The 17225-nt window shown below is 40.7% G+C and overlaps 1 protein-coding gene across 2 annotated transcripts in view; it reads right to left on the bottom strand.

Annotated features, from left to right (window-relative positions):
• The window catches only part of ADAMTS12 (ADAM metallopeptidase with thrombospondin type 1 motif 12), a 163703-nt gene that overhangs the window by 74383 nt on the left and 72095 nt on the right, over positions 1-17225 (bottom strand). For both annotated transcript variants that reach the window (XM_040580500.1, XM_040580499.1), the window contains exon 4: positions 1401-1597. In XM_040580500.1, coding sequence (XP_040436434.1) covers positions 1401-1597 — 197 coding nt within the window. The remainder of the gene's footprint in view (positions 1-1400; positions 1598-17225) is intronic.

Genomic DNA, 17225 nt, shown 5'->3' with positions numbered 1-17225 from the left:
AAATGATGGATATTCTTGCATTTTGACAGCACATAAGAGGATGGTAAGAACAAAAGCAAAGATAATCTATTAAAAAGAAATCCACATGAAAAAGGAGTAAGAACTGAACTCAGCAAAAATCTGACCTAAATGTCATAAACATCATCACGACACGGAATTAGGTAGGAGGAAAGAGAATCAGAACTGAAGACAATCATAACCTATCTATATGTGAGCTATGCCATATATCACAAGAAATGTGAATGTACAAAATGGGTTTTGTTTGGGTCAAAACCATTTTAGAGAAGACTGTTAAAGGAGAAATTGCCAAAACGAAGTGGAAATCGTGTTTACAAAGGTCTGATTTAGTTATGTGTCTTTTTCAAGGCACTAGGCTTAAAATTGAATCATTGTGAGCAATCCTAATATCTCGGGTACAGACCACAGAGAAAATGTTAAGGCTTCTTTGTTCCTGAGTCTGATCACGACAGGGGTTTATTCCATATATTTTCCCTATGTGGACAAAAACTCATATGCCCAAATCAGTTTTGTGTCTGTTTAATCAGGCTCACTGCTTCAGTAGCTAGTCAGACTGCTCAGTTGGTAACATACTGTATAAACATAAGGGACACATTGGTTACCATGGCTAGAGTTACACTGTGATTAATTTCATATATATTACACACGTACCATGATAACATAGAAGACATCCTCAGTAGACTCTCCAAGGTCAATATCTACTATGATACTTATAACAACAATACATATCTGTGGGCAGTCTCATGAAACGCTATTGCTTTTCCCAGATCAACTTGTATTTTGAAACCTGCCACACTGGAAAACATTGAAAGTTAAGCTGTTATTTTTTCAATGTGGACTTTGTATTATAGGCAAGACACTTCTGTGGAAAAATGAGTTGTACTGGTTTTAACTGCGATAGAGTTAACTTTCTTCATATGGTGCTGTTTGGATTTCTGACCAAAACAGTAACACTGACATTTTAGCTCTTGCTACGTTACTACAATTACCAGTGGGCTCCTGTGTGCCTTTCTCATCCACGGATATGAGAAAGAATCCATATGTTTAAAACTGTAGAATTTCTCTCTGTTGCTGTAGCTACCAATCTGAAATCACCAATGAGCAACAGGTTCCAGGTCAGACAGAGAATTTCAGTGGAAAGAAAATCAGTGCTAGCATTTATAGCTATGAAACTTCTCTCACTTAAAATTCAGAGAAAAATTAAGCCTATGCAAAACATAAGGTAAAAAATACTTTAAAACACGGAGTTTAAGTGAATATTATAAATGATACATTTCTTTCAGTGAACAATGTGCAGACTTTTTTTCAAAGAGATCAGTAATATGATCAAGTTAAAACCTGCCTCATTCATCTGTCTAAAAAAAAGGAAATATTGTACATACCATATTCATTATAGTGAGGATATATGATTCCACATGGTCACTTCCATGATATTCAACCATCTTACTGTCTGCAACCACAAGCGTCTCCACCCATCGCTCCTTGCTGACAGAGCGCCGAGAAACCTTTCTGACAGCCATATGACTTTGTTCCCATCTCTCCCTCCGCTGCTGCTGCAGTTTGAAAAAGCTGAGGGTATCTGGAAGAGTAAGAAGCCATGCTGACCTGAAAATATTTTCAAGCTTGATTTGAAGCCTATGGCTGTAACACTTGCAGACAGAATGGTAGCATCACAGAATGAGAGGATGATATAGGTTGGAAGGGACTTCTGGCTGCCACCTACATGACCCACAGCGGGTCCAACTCCAAAGAGATACCAGCCTTCTAAGGGCCCTGTCCAGTGAAGTTCTGAATACCCCTCCAGATGGATTAAACATGCATCCAAAAGCTACCACTGCTCAAAAACCAGGGATTAAGGTGTGAGACAGAGCCAAGCTACAAAAGCTGAATTGGGGATGCCATTTTCGAAGAATTTCTCTCTGTGGTTTTGCTCTAAACTCCCTAACAACACCAGTTGGTAAGTTTAAGATAAGGGGTATGATTTCTTCACAGGCAGCTCCTACTCTCAGCAGGATGGCACATTAACTCAGTGCTGGGGCATATCCAGGAATGGTTTGTTTTCTGTGTGGAAAATATCCCCGTGGAATGGGGACACTTCACCAGTAGGTGTCACATAAATACAAGCCAGGCAGGCGGCCATGGGCTCCTCAGCTGCTGTCATCTGGCCCGACTGACAGCCAAGGCACTTGGTGCTTCCACTATAATGTTGGGATCTGTGTATCTAAAGCTTTTCGGGAAGAAGACTTTGCTCTCCAGCAACTTGCACAGCGCTCAGTGGGGCCAATTACTCTCCACTCACTCTAGCTTTGAACACTGTCTGACTGCATTGCCAGGGCAACACCGGAGATGGAAATACCCCCTAGGCGCAAAAAAGAAGTGAGAGATGCCGGTTTCACAGCAACTGGTGGCATTTTTCTAACCCAGGAGCCAGAGAAACACTTCTACAGTGCTGGGATTCCCTGAATCCTAGGAAAGATCAGGAGCATTTGTTGCTATTATAGATAACTGCAGTAGTCCTTTGGCATCCCACTGACAGAAAAGGATGTCCTTATTCCAGATGGGGCACATCTGCAGGCCAGGACAGCTCCTGCCTCAAAAAGCCCATCCAGCATTTCCCCCACTACTGTGTGGCAGGAGGCAGTTACCCAGCACTACCTCCACCTCCCAGCACTACGAAGTGTTGAGGGACAGTTAGTTACCCAGACAACTATTCCCTTGAAGAATGGGTGACCTGGTAGCTAGGTCCCAAATCTCATGTTCATTACCAGCAGATATGTTACAATTTTGTCACGAATGTGCTTTAGAAAACCCAAGTGCAACCAGAATGTACCACAGCATCTTGCATGTCTACAAAATGTGGCACCATTGGACTATTAATGATGTATATAATACACCTCTCACTGTAAAGGTGATTAATATTTTTGTTCATTGTTTATGTGCAAAAGAAGATGCACAGATTTTCAGAAATGGTTTCTCTGAGGTCAGTCTAAAAGATGCCTAGAGAAAGAAATGCTGGTACAGGTAACACATTACATGTAAAATTGAAATATGCCACATGAATAATCAAAATTACAGAAGCCACATCACACATCTAGACCTGACCCACAGTGCACAAGTGTGCAGTACACAGTAGCTCCATTAGTTGACATACACTGTGACCAGTTAGCACACCACTTCAGTACCAGCTGAGGATTTCAGCCAGCATCAGGCACCCACCGCCAAGAAGCACACAAACCTACAAACCTAACCCAGTCAGGTTCGTTCTGCTAGATGGAAACCTGTACCTCCCTGGACCACCTTTTAAAGAATACTGTACACAGCTGAATTAATATCCTATGCAGAATGTCATGTATTCTATACTATAGATTTAGAACATAATAAACAAACAAATAAATAAAAATAGTTGTAAGTAGATTTCTTTCTGCATGAACTAGCATTTGCATTTTAAAGGATGCTGAAAGTACTACTTTTGAAGGACAAAATCACAAGATTTTTGACCCTCACAAAGCAAACGGCATAAAAAAATGTAAATAAATTCCAATAAACATATAACCTCTTAATTTTTACTATCCATATACTATCACAATAAAGGCCCCAAGAATAACAGCTTCCTTTGTGATTACCAACACAAATCACTTGCCAGTGTCATCCTGTGCACCCACACAAAGAGACTCCATCCTGTAGATATGTCAACTAGTACAAAAAAAAAAAAGTAATCAGTAAAGAAAGTTGCCTTCCCAGCAAGCCAAAGGACTCAAAGAAAGGCATACATTTTTGTATCTTAATCTTGAAGAATAAGCTGCATGGAAAAATAGCCTCTTGTCTACACAGAAGAATACAATTTGTGAGTAAAAACAAAGAAAAGAAAGTGGGTGATGTATTTGGTTTTGTTTGTTTGGGAGTTGGGGGGGTTGGACTACCACTGCTATAACCTTTACCACTACCCTAGCTCGGCTAACCCAAGCTACAGCATCACTCCTGCTGCCTCCCTCAATCTTTGTTCAGTTACTGCAATAGTCACCTCTATAAGAGTGTGCATTTGCATGGTTTTCAGCATTCTTTTTTCTATGAAGTGCAGTTCTCAGTATCTACATTTTAAGGGTTTCGTGCTGAGAAAAACCTTCCCCAGTTATCTGAACAAAAAAACGCTGGTTCAGACTGTAGGTTAAGTGATTTCTTTATGGCCAAATAAAACATCACACCAGCTGTCAGGCTTTGTGTTCACATCTAGCAAAGAGTTTTGTTTATTGTCTGGACAGGTGATAGGACTGGAGGTGAAAATGTTTAAAGCCATACAGACTGCAACAGTGAGCAACCCTCAGAGAAAAGTTTGGAGTCCTAGTTAAGCATGAGGCTAAGTACCACAGGAAATTCTCAGTAGAGATTCAAGTTGTGAAAATCAATGCCAGGTTGCAAGAGGATTCTGCAGACAAAACTCTCTCCTCAGTGACCAGTCCCCTCCAGTGCAACAATCTAACCTCGAAGGGTGTCATCTAAGGACTGGTATCCCTGTGGTGTCAAGTATTTTTAGTTAGATGAAGCAGAGGTGAAGAACCTCTTGGAGCTACGCTAACATACAGGCAGCTATAAAATATGGTTCTACTTCTGCTTTTATGTCTCTCCAAATAATGATTGTCTCTGTTAAGATTTTCATCCTGAAGTAAAATAATCTCACCTTGCTTTAACTTGACTTAGCAAAATGTTGCAAGTGATTTCAGATTTGCTGAGAAATTCCAGGCACCCTGTTGTCCAGGAATGGAAATCTTGACTAGAATCCCACCAGTACAGGAATACCCAAGAAGCGATGTGTATGGTCTGCAGCCTAGTGGTGTCTGAGAACAGCCTGGCTCCCCATACTCTTCCGTCATAACTGCTGAGCACAGCACACTCCACAAGTAGCAGAAGAGAAAAAGGACGTACTTGAACCCTGAGGGTTTCCATACATTTTTGAGGAAGAGATATAACCCAGGTAGGTGTAGTGCTGGAGTCCTTAGGAACAGAAATGAAGGTAGTGCTGAAAGTATACCCAGGATAGTCTAAGAAAAAATAGAAAGAATGTTGATAAGAGATTCAGCTAACAGACTGCATGAAATTCAAGCAGCAATACCCAGAAATTTGTGTGTGTTGTGGGAGCAAATTTTGCAGATGTCAGACTTTTACTAGAAAACCTGGTTCAGCCAAATGAGTCACGTACCACATACAACGTTCCATGAGTCACATGTGATACCCAGCCATGTCACTGCATAAGCAGGAGAAATGGTGTAGATGACAACATTTTGTCAACTTCTAGTTAGAAATGGCTGATGAATTTCAGCAAAAGGGTTGGTTTTTAAAATCAAAATCTGAATTGCTTTCAGTGACCAAAAAAACCCAAAAAGGTCCCCTGAAACTATCCATGCAAAACCTACTTGACTAATTCAACAACATACAGGATCCTTATCTCTTAGCTACAAGGAAAGATTTAAACTTAACTGTAAGTCTCAACTATATATAAAAACCAGTATTGTATGATTCCTCCTGTACAGGTTAAAGTTGCATAGCTTCTCTGTAGGAAAAAAAAAGTCATATTCTCTCTTTTAGCAAATGAATTCAATTTTTCATTAGGTGACAACAGAACTATATTGTAATTTGCCAATCCCTATTAAGAAAGGACTTTCCAGTCTTTAAGAAATAGTACAAATAGTCTATAAAAACATTTAAGATCTTCTTCACTTGGAATAACTCATCCACTCAAATTGCTGCTTGACTAGGTTTTTGTTGATTTCTGCTTTCTTTCCCCTCAGACTCCCTTAAAGAACAGGTATGACTCACCTTACTTAAAGGCATTACGTGAGATTTCCATATCAAAGGCTTTTTTTCCACCTCTGTTTCCTGCAGGTGTTGCTCAAGGAAGAGTACAGCTTACAGTGCATACCTCAGGGTGCTAACTGCACACAGCCACCTTTCAACATCTTTGGAGATACACAGACCTTTGAAGAAGCAATGTGAAAATGTCTGGAAATTCCCAGAAGATGAGAATACAGCCTACAACTGAAGATGGTCACACAAAATGTAGTACTTTCTGTCCTCACCTCCTCTCTCTTTGCAAGTTCTCTTTCATTTTTACTGCTCATTATTTACAGTGAAAATGCTACATCTCCAGACATAATGTATGAGTGATGCTAGGGATGCTACACTAATAAATCCCACACTGTTCAGAACTTGGTACATTATGATTTTCCTTATAACCTTCACCTTGTCTTTCTTCTAAGATGTGCCTTTAGTTTAAGTGTTAACGAAAGGACTAAGTTTTGCGGCGAGTTCTTCAAGAGGTCAATACACTCTTTTGAAGCAGAGTCATTGTACAAGGGAAGATGAATAAACATGAAATCATCATTAATAACATTAACCTAGCACTAAATACTATACAGAAGTCCAGCCATAGACTAAATACAGGAAAGGCTGAGGAGTGACTCAGCCATTAAGAATTAAAAGAACAGTAAGGCAGAAGAAAACACAGTTTTCTGAAAAGTGATTATTATCTGATCAGCTTTGAGCTAGATCTAATGAAGAACTTGGGATTTCCCAGGACAGTGCTCTAGCCACCACACTCCTGGATAAAGAAGGTGGGACCTTCTCCTCTTTCACTTATGAAGGAGGAGCGCAACTCTAATAGATGACTTACTGCAAGAACTTACTAATTATTTACAAAACTCAAATATAATAAGTGAACCCTCTCCCCTATTGTAACTATCTCTGCTGAAATAGATAAGGCAGCTATCCAGAAAAGCTCAGTGAAACAAAGCACATTAGAAATTTTAGACACAATCTGCTTATACAGATTATCATGGTTATAAATATTCATAAGAAAACTAAGCCTGGAGGCTGACAATGAGAGAGTAAGAGCTCACATGTTATATGGAAAAACTGTTGTAAAATAAGGAAGAAAGGATGTGAATGTAAACTAGAACAGGCAACCAAACCAGCTTTTTTTATAACCGTTTCTGGAACAGTCTAAGCTAAATCACACAAATGCTTTCTGAGTGTGAAGCAAGCATTCACAAACTATTACAGCTATTTAATCACATACTTCCCCACACTGACAACCCCCAAGTCCCAATGAAAACAAGCACAGACAAAGAAAGCTTACAACTTCGCAAGCTTTGTTTAACTTTAACATTCCTGCTGTCAAAAACATGAAGTATCAAACAGCGGAGTCACACCACTCTAACGCTGAATGAAGCTAAAGCTGGACCTGTGCTGACTGATGCCCTTAATGAGATACTGCTGCTGAGTGTGTCTGCTGCTCATTACCACTTACACTGGAAGGATGACATGGTAAATGTTCTGGACCACTGGCATCAGAAGGTACATACAGAACAACTGTGGGAAATGGCTATGCCTGGAGCTGCCTACATTTTGCAACCATGATTTTCCTTCTGCCTGAATGTTCTTTTTTTTTTCTTCCCAGGGATTAAACTCAAGTCAACAAGGGACAATAAAAAATTGTATCTGCATAAGATGCTTCTCTAGGCATACGTTACTCAATGTTGTTTGAACTTTCCATGCTCATTCACTTGGTAACTTCAGTGGCTGGTTCCTCTTATTTTAGTGAAAATATTAATGTGATGGATTAGAAGAATAAGATGACTCTTCTATGAATTAATCTAGCACTTGGTAAAAGAGCATCTGAAATCAATTTAACTTGCAGCACAATTCTGTTTTCATTTCAAGAAAAACAAGGTTCTTCTAAAACAGAATACATAGCACTCTAAAACAAATTTGCAGATTAAAAATTCCCAATAAATTATGTCTATATTTTAATGTCTCTTACCAAATAATTCAAGAACTGTTGACCTAAGAATGACAGAAAAACGCAGTTTTAGGGAGCTTTTATGAAGCAAATGAGAATTTAAACATATGGAGTTATATTAATAGTTTTTCTTTTTTTTGCAGATCTATGTGAAAATCTATTTGCACAAAATTAATGCAAATAAACTGAAAGTGCCCTCTTGAAGTAGTTGTCTGTGCATTATCAGGGTTGATCTGCTTTCCAGCAAGGTTAACCAGATAATATCCAGAAGATTTTTAATCACACTCCAGAAATTGCTATTCATGTTCCATAAATTTCTTTCACATAATAATGAAGAAAAAGAAGACTGGTTATATGCTCGTGATCACCAACCTGCTTAAGTCAGGAATAAGAATAAGGCTAAAAGGCTACTAGGATCTTATAAAGTACCAGGCAGACACGGAGGTGCTGCAGCGTGTTCAAAGAGAAGCCATGAAGCCGGTGCCAGGGCTGGGGCACAAGGCTGGTGGTGAGCGGCTGGGGGAACTGGGGGGGTCAGCCTGGAGAGGAGGAGGCTCGGGGGCACCTTGTGGCTCCCTGCAGCTGCCTGACAGGAGCGTGTAGGCAGGGGGGTCAGTCTCTTCTCCCAGGTAACAAGTGACAAGTTGCACCAGGGGAGGTTTAGACTGGATATTGAAAAAATCACTTCCCAAAAGTGCCATCAAGCATTGGAACAGGCTGCCCTGGGGAAGTGGTCGAGTCACTATCCCTGGAAGTATTTAAAAGAGGTATAGATATGGCACTTAAGGACATGTTTTAGTGGGGGACTTGGCAGTTTTAGGTTAGTGAGTGGACTCTGTGATCTTAAGAGTCTCTGACCCTAAATGATTCTATGATTTTATTCCATAAGGTTGCATGCTGCAAGTTTGTGCAGACACTACAGAATTCAGCAGTGAAAGAAAGTGTTGAAACTCTGAAAGGATACAGGTTTTGTGGAGCTTCTTGGACATACGGAAGACAGTTATGAAACAGCAGGATCCAGAAATAGGCAGCAGAAGTCTCTGGAATGTCCATTAGTTCTTCAAAGTTACCCAAGCGATTTCCTTAAGAGGCACTCATTGCAGGATGCCCTAATGCCAAGCTTCAAGAGTTGGTGAGAACATTGGAAAGGCGGACAGAGAGTATCAATGCAAAGAAAGATGCCTCGAAAAAAAGCAAAACTATGTTGGAAGAGGCAAAGGACAGGAAAGGAATACTAAGGGTTGTAATTCCAAGGATTTTGGCAGTGTGAGTGATTTACATGGAAGGTTTACTCTTTGCACATGGCTGGGACAAGACAGCAACATGGTTTTCAAGCTGTGCAGATTGCAGCCAACCCCTACAGGGACTCAAGAGGCAGCTGAACGTTGCCTCCACCTCCTCTGCTTTAATAAGCTTGTGTGCCCAGCTGGGTGCCTAACCACAGGGACTGGGGACAGCCATTCCTCCTGGGCAAAAGCCATCAAGGCAGCTTAGGTACCCACACATACGTATGTAAATTAACAGTATTAATTGAATCTACAATCGGTGAACATTAGCAGTCCTCTCATCAAGAAAGATTGACTGAGAATAATCACATTTGATTCAGGGATTTGAAGTAAACTGGTGCATTTACTTGTTCAAACTTGTTGCTTGAGAAATGTCCTGCTGCTCCTCTTTTAACAGACACCAACGTCTGCATGGTGCGGACACCACCTATCAAAGTCCTAAAATGAAGAACCATTTTGTTCTGTTCTCCAACAGAACCACAAGCTGGAGTACAGCAAAGGAGGCAAGTATGTCAGTGTAATGCTCTCCTCCGGTCCAGCACACGTGCCTCCTTCCCCACTGGTCCGTCCTCCAGCCAGAGTACAGGTTTGCTGTGGTTTGACCAGGGATAAACAGCTGCAGAGCAGAAAAGGATGGTTTGGGATTCCCCTTGAGGAAAAACAAGAGGCCTTTCTTTCTCTTTGCAGTGTTGCTCAGCTCTCTGCAAACACCTCAAGATTTCCCTGCCCTTCCCTGGAGAGGACAGACTGCTGCTCCATATACCCAAGATGCCCATATTAGTTTTTTCAGCCTTGCAACAACTGAGGAAGGACTTCCTCCATAAAGATAGCCTTCACAAAATCCTCCCTGAACTAACACCATCACCACAAAACCAGCATGCCCAGCACTATTTTGCCCATTTATGCTTCTCCATGCAGAATCAGAGTTGTCGGGTGGGTTTAAGAGCCTCCCCTCTCAGTCTCCAAAGGCCCACTTCTGCACCACAGGAACTCCTTTCTGGCTCATTGTTTCCCTTCAGTTAATACAGCAAAACCATCCACTTGCATCTCTCTGGGCTTGCAGACGATCCATACAGAACCAGCTGGGGCCAGCTGCTCCTGCCTCCTCTTGTGGGGCGATGGGAAGTCAGAGGCAAACACACACAGGCAGCACAGAGCGGCCACCACATGCCACAGCTCCTGTGTTTACCCAGCCTGTTGGGTGGTCAAAAACAGGATGCAGCCTCCCTGCGGGCTGCAACCCTGCTCCAGCTCGTAGCTTCATCCTCACAAAGAAACTTGCAAGTTAACAAGAACTGAATCGCAGCAGTTTGGTTTGCCACTGTCTGTGAAGAACATGGCTGCTGAACTACAGCTATTTCACATTACCCACCTCTGTCCTCCTGCTTGTCCCAGCTTCTGCATTCTTCCATGCTTCTTGCCCTACGAGCACCTCTTCTCTTCCTGAAATACCAAACAACTCCCCTTGCTGAATACTCTGCAAGGTTCCAGCTCAGCTGTAACTCCTGTGAGCGAGCCCAGGCACGCTGACCCCCTCACACCATTTTTAGGGCCAACTCTCTCAGAAGCTGGCACGCTCTGCTCCGCTGCCTCTGCTCTGCTTGTGTTCTGGGTCAAAGTCAGCTTGGAAAGTGCTGTTCCGTCCATCCCCCAGGAAGATCCACATAGCTCTGACAGTCAACACTAGCAAACAATTGTGCCTGTCAACCTTCGACCTTGTGAATTAATTATAAAGATTTAAATTTTATTATCATCACCATCACTATTATCAATATTATCATGATTTATAAAATGAACTATAAAAATGTATTAAAAACTTGCATCATGGACAGACTTTTCAGTTGAGAGAAGCATTAACTTTGCTTTGCAAGTGGCAGGTTTTGTCAGCTGCATTTGTGACACAAGTGTTACAAAAATACAGGAATTCAGCATGTTACTCCAGGTCAAAAGCTGGGGCTGAAATCTGCCACATCCTAGGTGAACTGTGGTTTGAATCATATCAAATCATACAGTGGAACAGGGCCGACGTATCTATACATGGGCCAACCGAGAACAGAACAGACTATAAAAGTATTTATGGACCAAAACAGGTCTTCTAAGTTATGTCAAAAATACTTAGGACACAAACAACTCTTATCTTTCCAAACTGTCTGCAAGTCCATAGCATGTATCCCCTGACTCCAGGCATCCTAACGATTACCATGAATAAACACTATCTATCTGCATATATTGAGTCTATATAAAACCTATCAGCTATTGAGTAGCTGCTCTGGGTGATCTCTTGTAGTCAACCAAGGAGTTTCATGTTCTCTGTATAAAGCTTTCTGTCATGAGGAGGGTTCACAGTCTAAACAGGCTCTGCAAAGAAACAGAAACTTAACAATATTCCATAATAATTGACTGTCTCTAGCTTCCAGACCACATTGTATGTTAAACACACTGAGCAAGTTTGCTCTTCATTATCTCCATTGACTCCTGGAAGATAATGGCAGTTCTTTCCATCTCAGATACTATTACTAGAAATAGTAATTTTGCAGTTTTTTCCCCTTGGGCAATATTACCAGTACACTGGTATCAGTACACCTTATAGATACTCATCTCACTGTTTTCTACACATAAGATATTATTTTTTATAGCACCTTAAAAGACATAAACTTTTACCTCTCTTTATAATTTTAGTATTTGCTTCATTCACTCCCTGGCAAAAAAGAGAACAAAACCTGATGGTATTTGTATGGTAACAGACTGCGAAAAATGTGGCAAGAGGTGAAACTTAGCAGTGGCATTCAGTATAGCTTGTATTTGCTATTTAACTAGCCTTAACTACTAAAGTTGACCTCCTTAAGTTACAGACTGTCTAAAATGTTCTGTAGCATGTTTCCTGACCACCAATGATCCATGAAGCACCTACAAGATGATTCAAAACCATTAAGATTTCTACACGTATGAGCAGGCCAAGAAAAGAACTGCCACAAATGACCACTCGAAGTTTAGCCAATTTTTAGCTGGATGTAAATGAAAACTGTAAAAAATACTCATATTTTTTTTTCTCAGCCAAACCAGCTGATCCTGCAACTAAAAAAACAGGCTCAGAAACACTATTCTGTAACAGCACTTAGTAACGAATGGCACTCTTGAATTGCTATGAGTTAGCATGGAAAGTATCAACCAGAATACTATTACAGCATTCATTTCTGATATTACTACCATGTTTAACTGGTTATCTCTATGGCTATACATTCAAGTGACTGAAACGAGAGAAAGTGCTGTTCTGACATATGAATATGATCCAGAGGTACAGGAAATTTTCAGCCTGCCACTTTTGTCACCAAAAATGTATATTCAGGTCAACTGAAACTATTCACAGATGAATGCTGATACTTTAAAATTACCAGTCAAAGAAACACCATTAAAGTCAAATGCTTCACTTCAATACTTTCAAAATGAGATTTTTTTTTTAATTACACAACAATTTTCAGCTTGAATACAGTTCTGTTTGCTTAAAATAGGCTGAAGAACACGAAAGCTAAAAATGTTTCATTTCATCCTAGAAATTCAAAATGCTTTAATTGTGCCCGAGCAAAACTGCTTTAAACCTGAAATAACTTTCTATTTTTCCTTTTGTTTCTTGTCAAAACCACATTTCAAAGCACACCCTAACATATGTGTCATTTTTCTCTTACACTCAAGTCCTTTTTATTTTCCAGCTTGACCAACGAACGAAAACTTCTTGTACAAAAACCAATGCCCTGGTCATACCTCAGCAGCTGCAAGCAGAAATCACTCCTGAAAACTTGCTTTCATATTTCCAAACAGAGAAGCAACCCTCATATACTTCTATTTTGGTGTGACAAGAAATTCCACTACTGTAACATACCTGGCTTATTCCTTTTGACCTTCAGCTATAAAACACTGACAGCTTTGGCTTTGTGTGAATGACATCCTTACATTTCCAAGCCACCCTTGCTGTCAGTGCTCAGCAGCCTCCCTGCCCCAGGTAAGATGCTCTGCCAGGGCACAGGGCACCCAACACGGACTTGGTTCCTCTCCAGGTGATGTGCTCTTTGTGTTAGCCCAGTGATGTACTGCCGCACCTAAAGCTCCATGGAGCAAAATAGCACTGCATCCTCTCAGGTCCTCTCCTTCTCTACAAAAAAAATACAAGAATTTGCCCCATCGGGCTTTGCCTACTCCAGGGAGTTAAACACACCCACGCACTAGAGCTTGTTTGCCTACTCTATTAAAGTGGATGGTTCCCAGCATGGCCTCAGTGAGGGCCATTAAGCACATTCTCAATCAATTCCTGGGCATGGCAAAGGAGTGGACTCGGGCCAGGAATCCCTCTCAGCAGTCAGGATCTGGCCACCCTGTTCAAGAAGCTGAGAAAATTTAATGTATACAGACAGTGTTCTGCACTACTTGGCAGCAATACAAAGACAAAGAGTATTTCATGTATTAGCACAAACATGGTCCCATTGTGTAAGAATAGTGGTTGCCATGAATATCTACAATGTTACAGTACGAGAATAAATGCCAGCCCAGCACTCACCTTACAGATAAGTAACACTGCAAAACAGAATATATAGTGTAAAGAATACCACTGTCATCTTTGAAACAATTGTTTTCAAGCAATATTACTAAAGATGATGTCTATTTATGTTCATCATATAAACTGCCTGACTTAGCAGCTATTTTATATGTTTACAGTGTCAGGCTTTTCCTACAGATTCTGGCATAGGATTAGCATTTTCAGGCTTTTTTTATCATTTAGTTATTCAAATATGTTCAAGTTTCTTAAGAAATAATTTCTAGTTCAGCTTTCAAAATTTACAGCTTAACCTACACCATGTTTCAAATAATCTCTTTTCAAGATGCCAACAGAGATGTTACTGGATACCCATGTGCATGGAAATCAGGGAACCGCCCCAGCTGGCATCCCTTATTCTTGGGTACTGCCACCACAGAAACCTTGAGCAGATTTAAGCTGACAGATTTACCTATCTTAATTGTTCCAGATGCGAAAATAAGTCAAGAATTCAACTAAAAATATCTTTTCAAGACAGGATTTGAGAGCATTGTCCAGCTGTAGCACGGCAAACCAATCATAAAGCACCAGACAGAAATCGATGATCTCATGTCCAAACACAAAACAGGTAAAATTTAAGAAAAAGAAAAAAAAAAGGGTATAGACAGATCTTTGTCTTAGTATTTGCAGAATTGACTGGTTAAGAAATAATTTGATACCATATCTGAGTAAAAATGTCTTAGGATGCAATTACTTATACAAATTAATGAAGCATCCATTAAAATATGCATGAGATTATTTCACTGAGCACGGAAAACGAGAACTTCCTGGTCTTATAATCAATAGTTTAAAAAATTTCTCTTAGCTGCCTTGAAATCCTGACTTCTAATACAAAAGGAGAAAAGAATACTAAGAAAATAATCTAGATTACACTTTCCTTTTTTTCTACGTTTTAGCTTAGGTCTATTAACATAGTAGACAGAACCCCATTTTTTTCAGAACTTAACAGAAGGTCTCCTCTGTGTCAGCCATAGAACTACCTACTGTACGTAGCTGCTACACCAAAGAAAACCTATCATATAATCTTTTAGGAAAACACACAGAGGGACAAGGAGATGGAAGAAAAATACTCTAAACCCCAATATAAAGTATTTAGAGTATGCCTCATAACTTTCAAACAAAAGTAGCTGAATGGAAGGTCCATTTGTGTTCCTTATATAAACCGCCAGGCTTTCTTTTAGCACTGCTTTTCATCATTTTATTTAGCTCATGGATATAAACACATTCCTTTCCACCTTTTTTCCCCACCCCAAAACAGTTCCTTGCAGTTAATAGGTAGTGTGCACTAACAAGACTGGAAAGGGTTTTTAAAATCTAGAAAGCAAGACAGTAATCAGTGCTTTCCAAATACTCCAAAACCCTGTTGAAAAACTAGTGTCCTTGGCTGTTAGCACAGCAAAGATTAAACCCCGATTTGGTATTTGTACTAGTTATTTTATGTGTTACTGCCGTTCTCAAGAATTCTCCAGCACTCTCATTCTACAAACTGTACCTGCTCACTAACTCAGCTAAAGGTAAGTTTACACAGGACAAACCAGAAGTTGTTGCAGCGCACTGGATGTGGCATAGCAGACAGGCTGAGACACCACAGAATTCAAGTCATGGTGCCAAGATGCACCCAAGAATCAAGAAAAAAATCAGTCTACACCAAGGGCCCTGAACTGGCACAGCCAGCTTAGCAGTGCTCCCAGCGCCCACAGCAGCTTTTGCACCCTCAAGCAACCACTTTTACACCTCCAACACTCAGCTCTGCCCTCTGTTTTTGGGTGCCAAGCAGTGAGCTGTTAACTACTTGCAAGCTCAGGAATTTCTGCAGATCTGGAAGGAACAGCTGCCTTCGTGCCTTCCCTTGCAAGGGGGCATCAAACATGCTGTGTTGGACCATGTAGCATGATTAGAAAGCAAATAAAGTTCACGTGTGCTTCCAAAATGAAGTGTAATCCAACAACCCCTGGCAAACATGCCTTAGCTGACAGCTCTGCTTCACCCCTTCCAGGCCGCTGCTCGGCCTGTCCCGCTCTCATCTCAGAATCTTCAGATCTCTTGCAAATATGGCAGTACCAAAGCATTTTCCATAGCAAAACCCAAGCCTACAAGAAAATCCAGAAGCATCTCTAACCACTTTGCTCACTACCATTGAGTTTTACTACATAAAAGCCTAGAATGACAAACCAGCCTGAAGACATCAATAGACGGTGCTATTCAGAAAGCACTTATCTGAACTGACAGAGCAAATAGATGGGTAATGCTATTAATTTTGTAACTGAACTAATTAGCTATTGTAATGGACTGCACAAGCCCTGATGTTTGCCTTTTAATGTTACATTCGCAGGACTCAAATGTCAGTTGTGGGGTTTTTTATTTTCCTTCCTTCTTCTACAATTATGCAGGGAATAGTACTTTTCCCAGACATCAGTTAAAGCTACCATGACTTATCTTCATTATGAAGGGACTGTGAGGAGCAGGATGAGCCTGAGCCTTATGAGGCAGCAAGGGTGAAAGCTGGACAGAATGGCTGGACCATTTTCCTTTGCGCATCAGCCACCCTGAGAAACACCCAAAACAAACAGATACTTCCCTGAAATACTACAGGCCATTCAATCTTTTTGGCACCATCATATGAGATGAAATTTGAAAGCAATATGAGGGAGTGGATAGCACTGGGTGCCAGGTCTCAAGTCAGTGAAATTCGGTGCCTCATTTTCCCCATCTCCTAACCTTCATGGACCTGTCTGAAGATCATCATGCTGGAGGCATGCAACAGACGCAGAGGCCAAGCTCTTGTGAACACACCATCCATCAGTAAGTGAACACCCCTTGCACAGCAGTTTGTTATACATGGAAAACAGGTCACCCATAATTCCAGAAACTTGAAATGGTTAAAGAAAAAATCTCAAGTTTGAATGTTCAAAAGACAGTTTAAGAAAGGTAAAGCACCCCAACTAAATAAATGTATGAAGCCTGTGTTGTAAAAGAAATGGTTACTCACAGAATAGGTCTTTGAAGTGGTAGTTAAACTATGCCTTTTAATTAATTTGGTGTAAATTCAGATTTCTACAGGAAAGAGAATGAGAGTCTGGAATTAATCTTGAAACAAAGTGCTGTTCTTTCAAGTTCTGATGTGATATCTTTAAGAAATGCTGCATATGCTATAACCTTCTTATCTCTGGGCTTATACATCAGAGTTTATTTGGCCTTTCTGTGGACCAGCTGTTGTTTTTTCCATTCCATTTCTCCACTGTATTTAAAACACACCAATCCCACTAGCATGCTCAAAGAACAAAACACATGCTAGCACTTCAAGGGGCCTTCCTCCTTGTCCTTGGCTGAGGCCAAGTGTCTTGTATTTCAGATGACGTTATTAAGCAACACAGCCTTCAAAGCCTCAGCCTCAACCCTGCTGTGCTTATGCCACAAACATCAGCAGTGCTAGAGCAACTCGTTTGCAGGTGAGGACTCCCTCCCTGAGCCTGGGGCCTGAGAAGGGTTGGTCAGTCTGGGAGATACCGAGATGAATTATGCTAACACAGTGTCTTGAAAACGG

Source organism: Falco naumanni, chromosome Z (assembly GCF_017639655.2).
Source record: "Falco naumanni isolate bFalNau1 chromosome Z, bFalNau1.pat, whole genome shotgun sequence".
Lineage (NCBI taxonomy): Eukaryota > Metazoa > Chordata > Aves > Falconiformes > Falconidae > Falco > Falco naumanni.
This window is presented reverse-complemented; position numbering and strand designations above follow the sequence as displayed.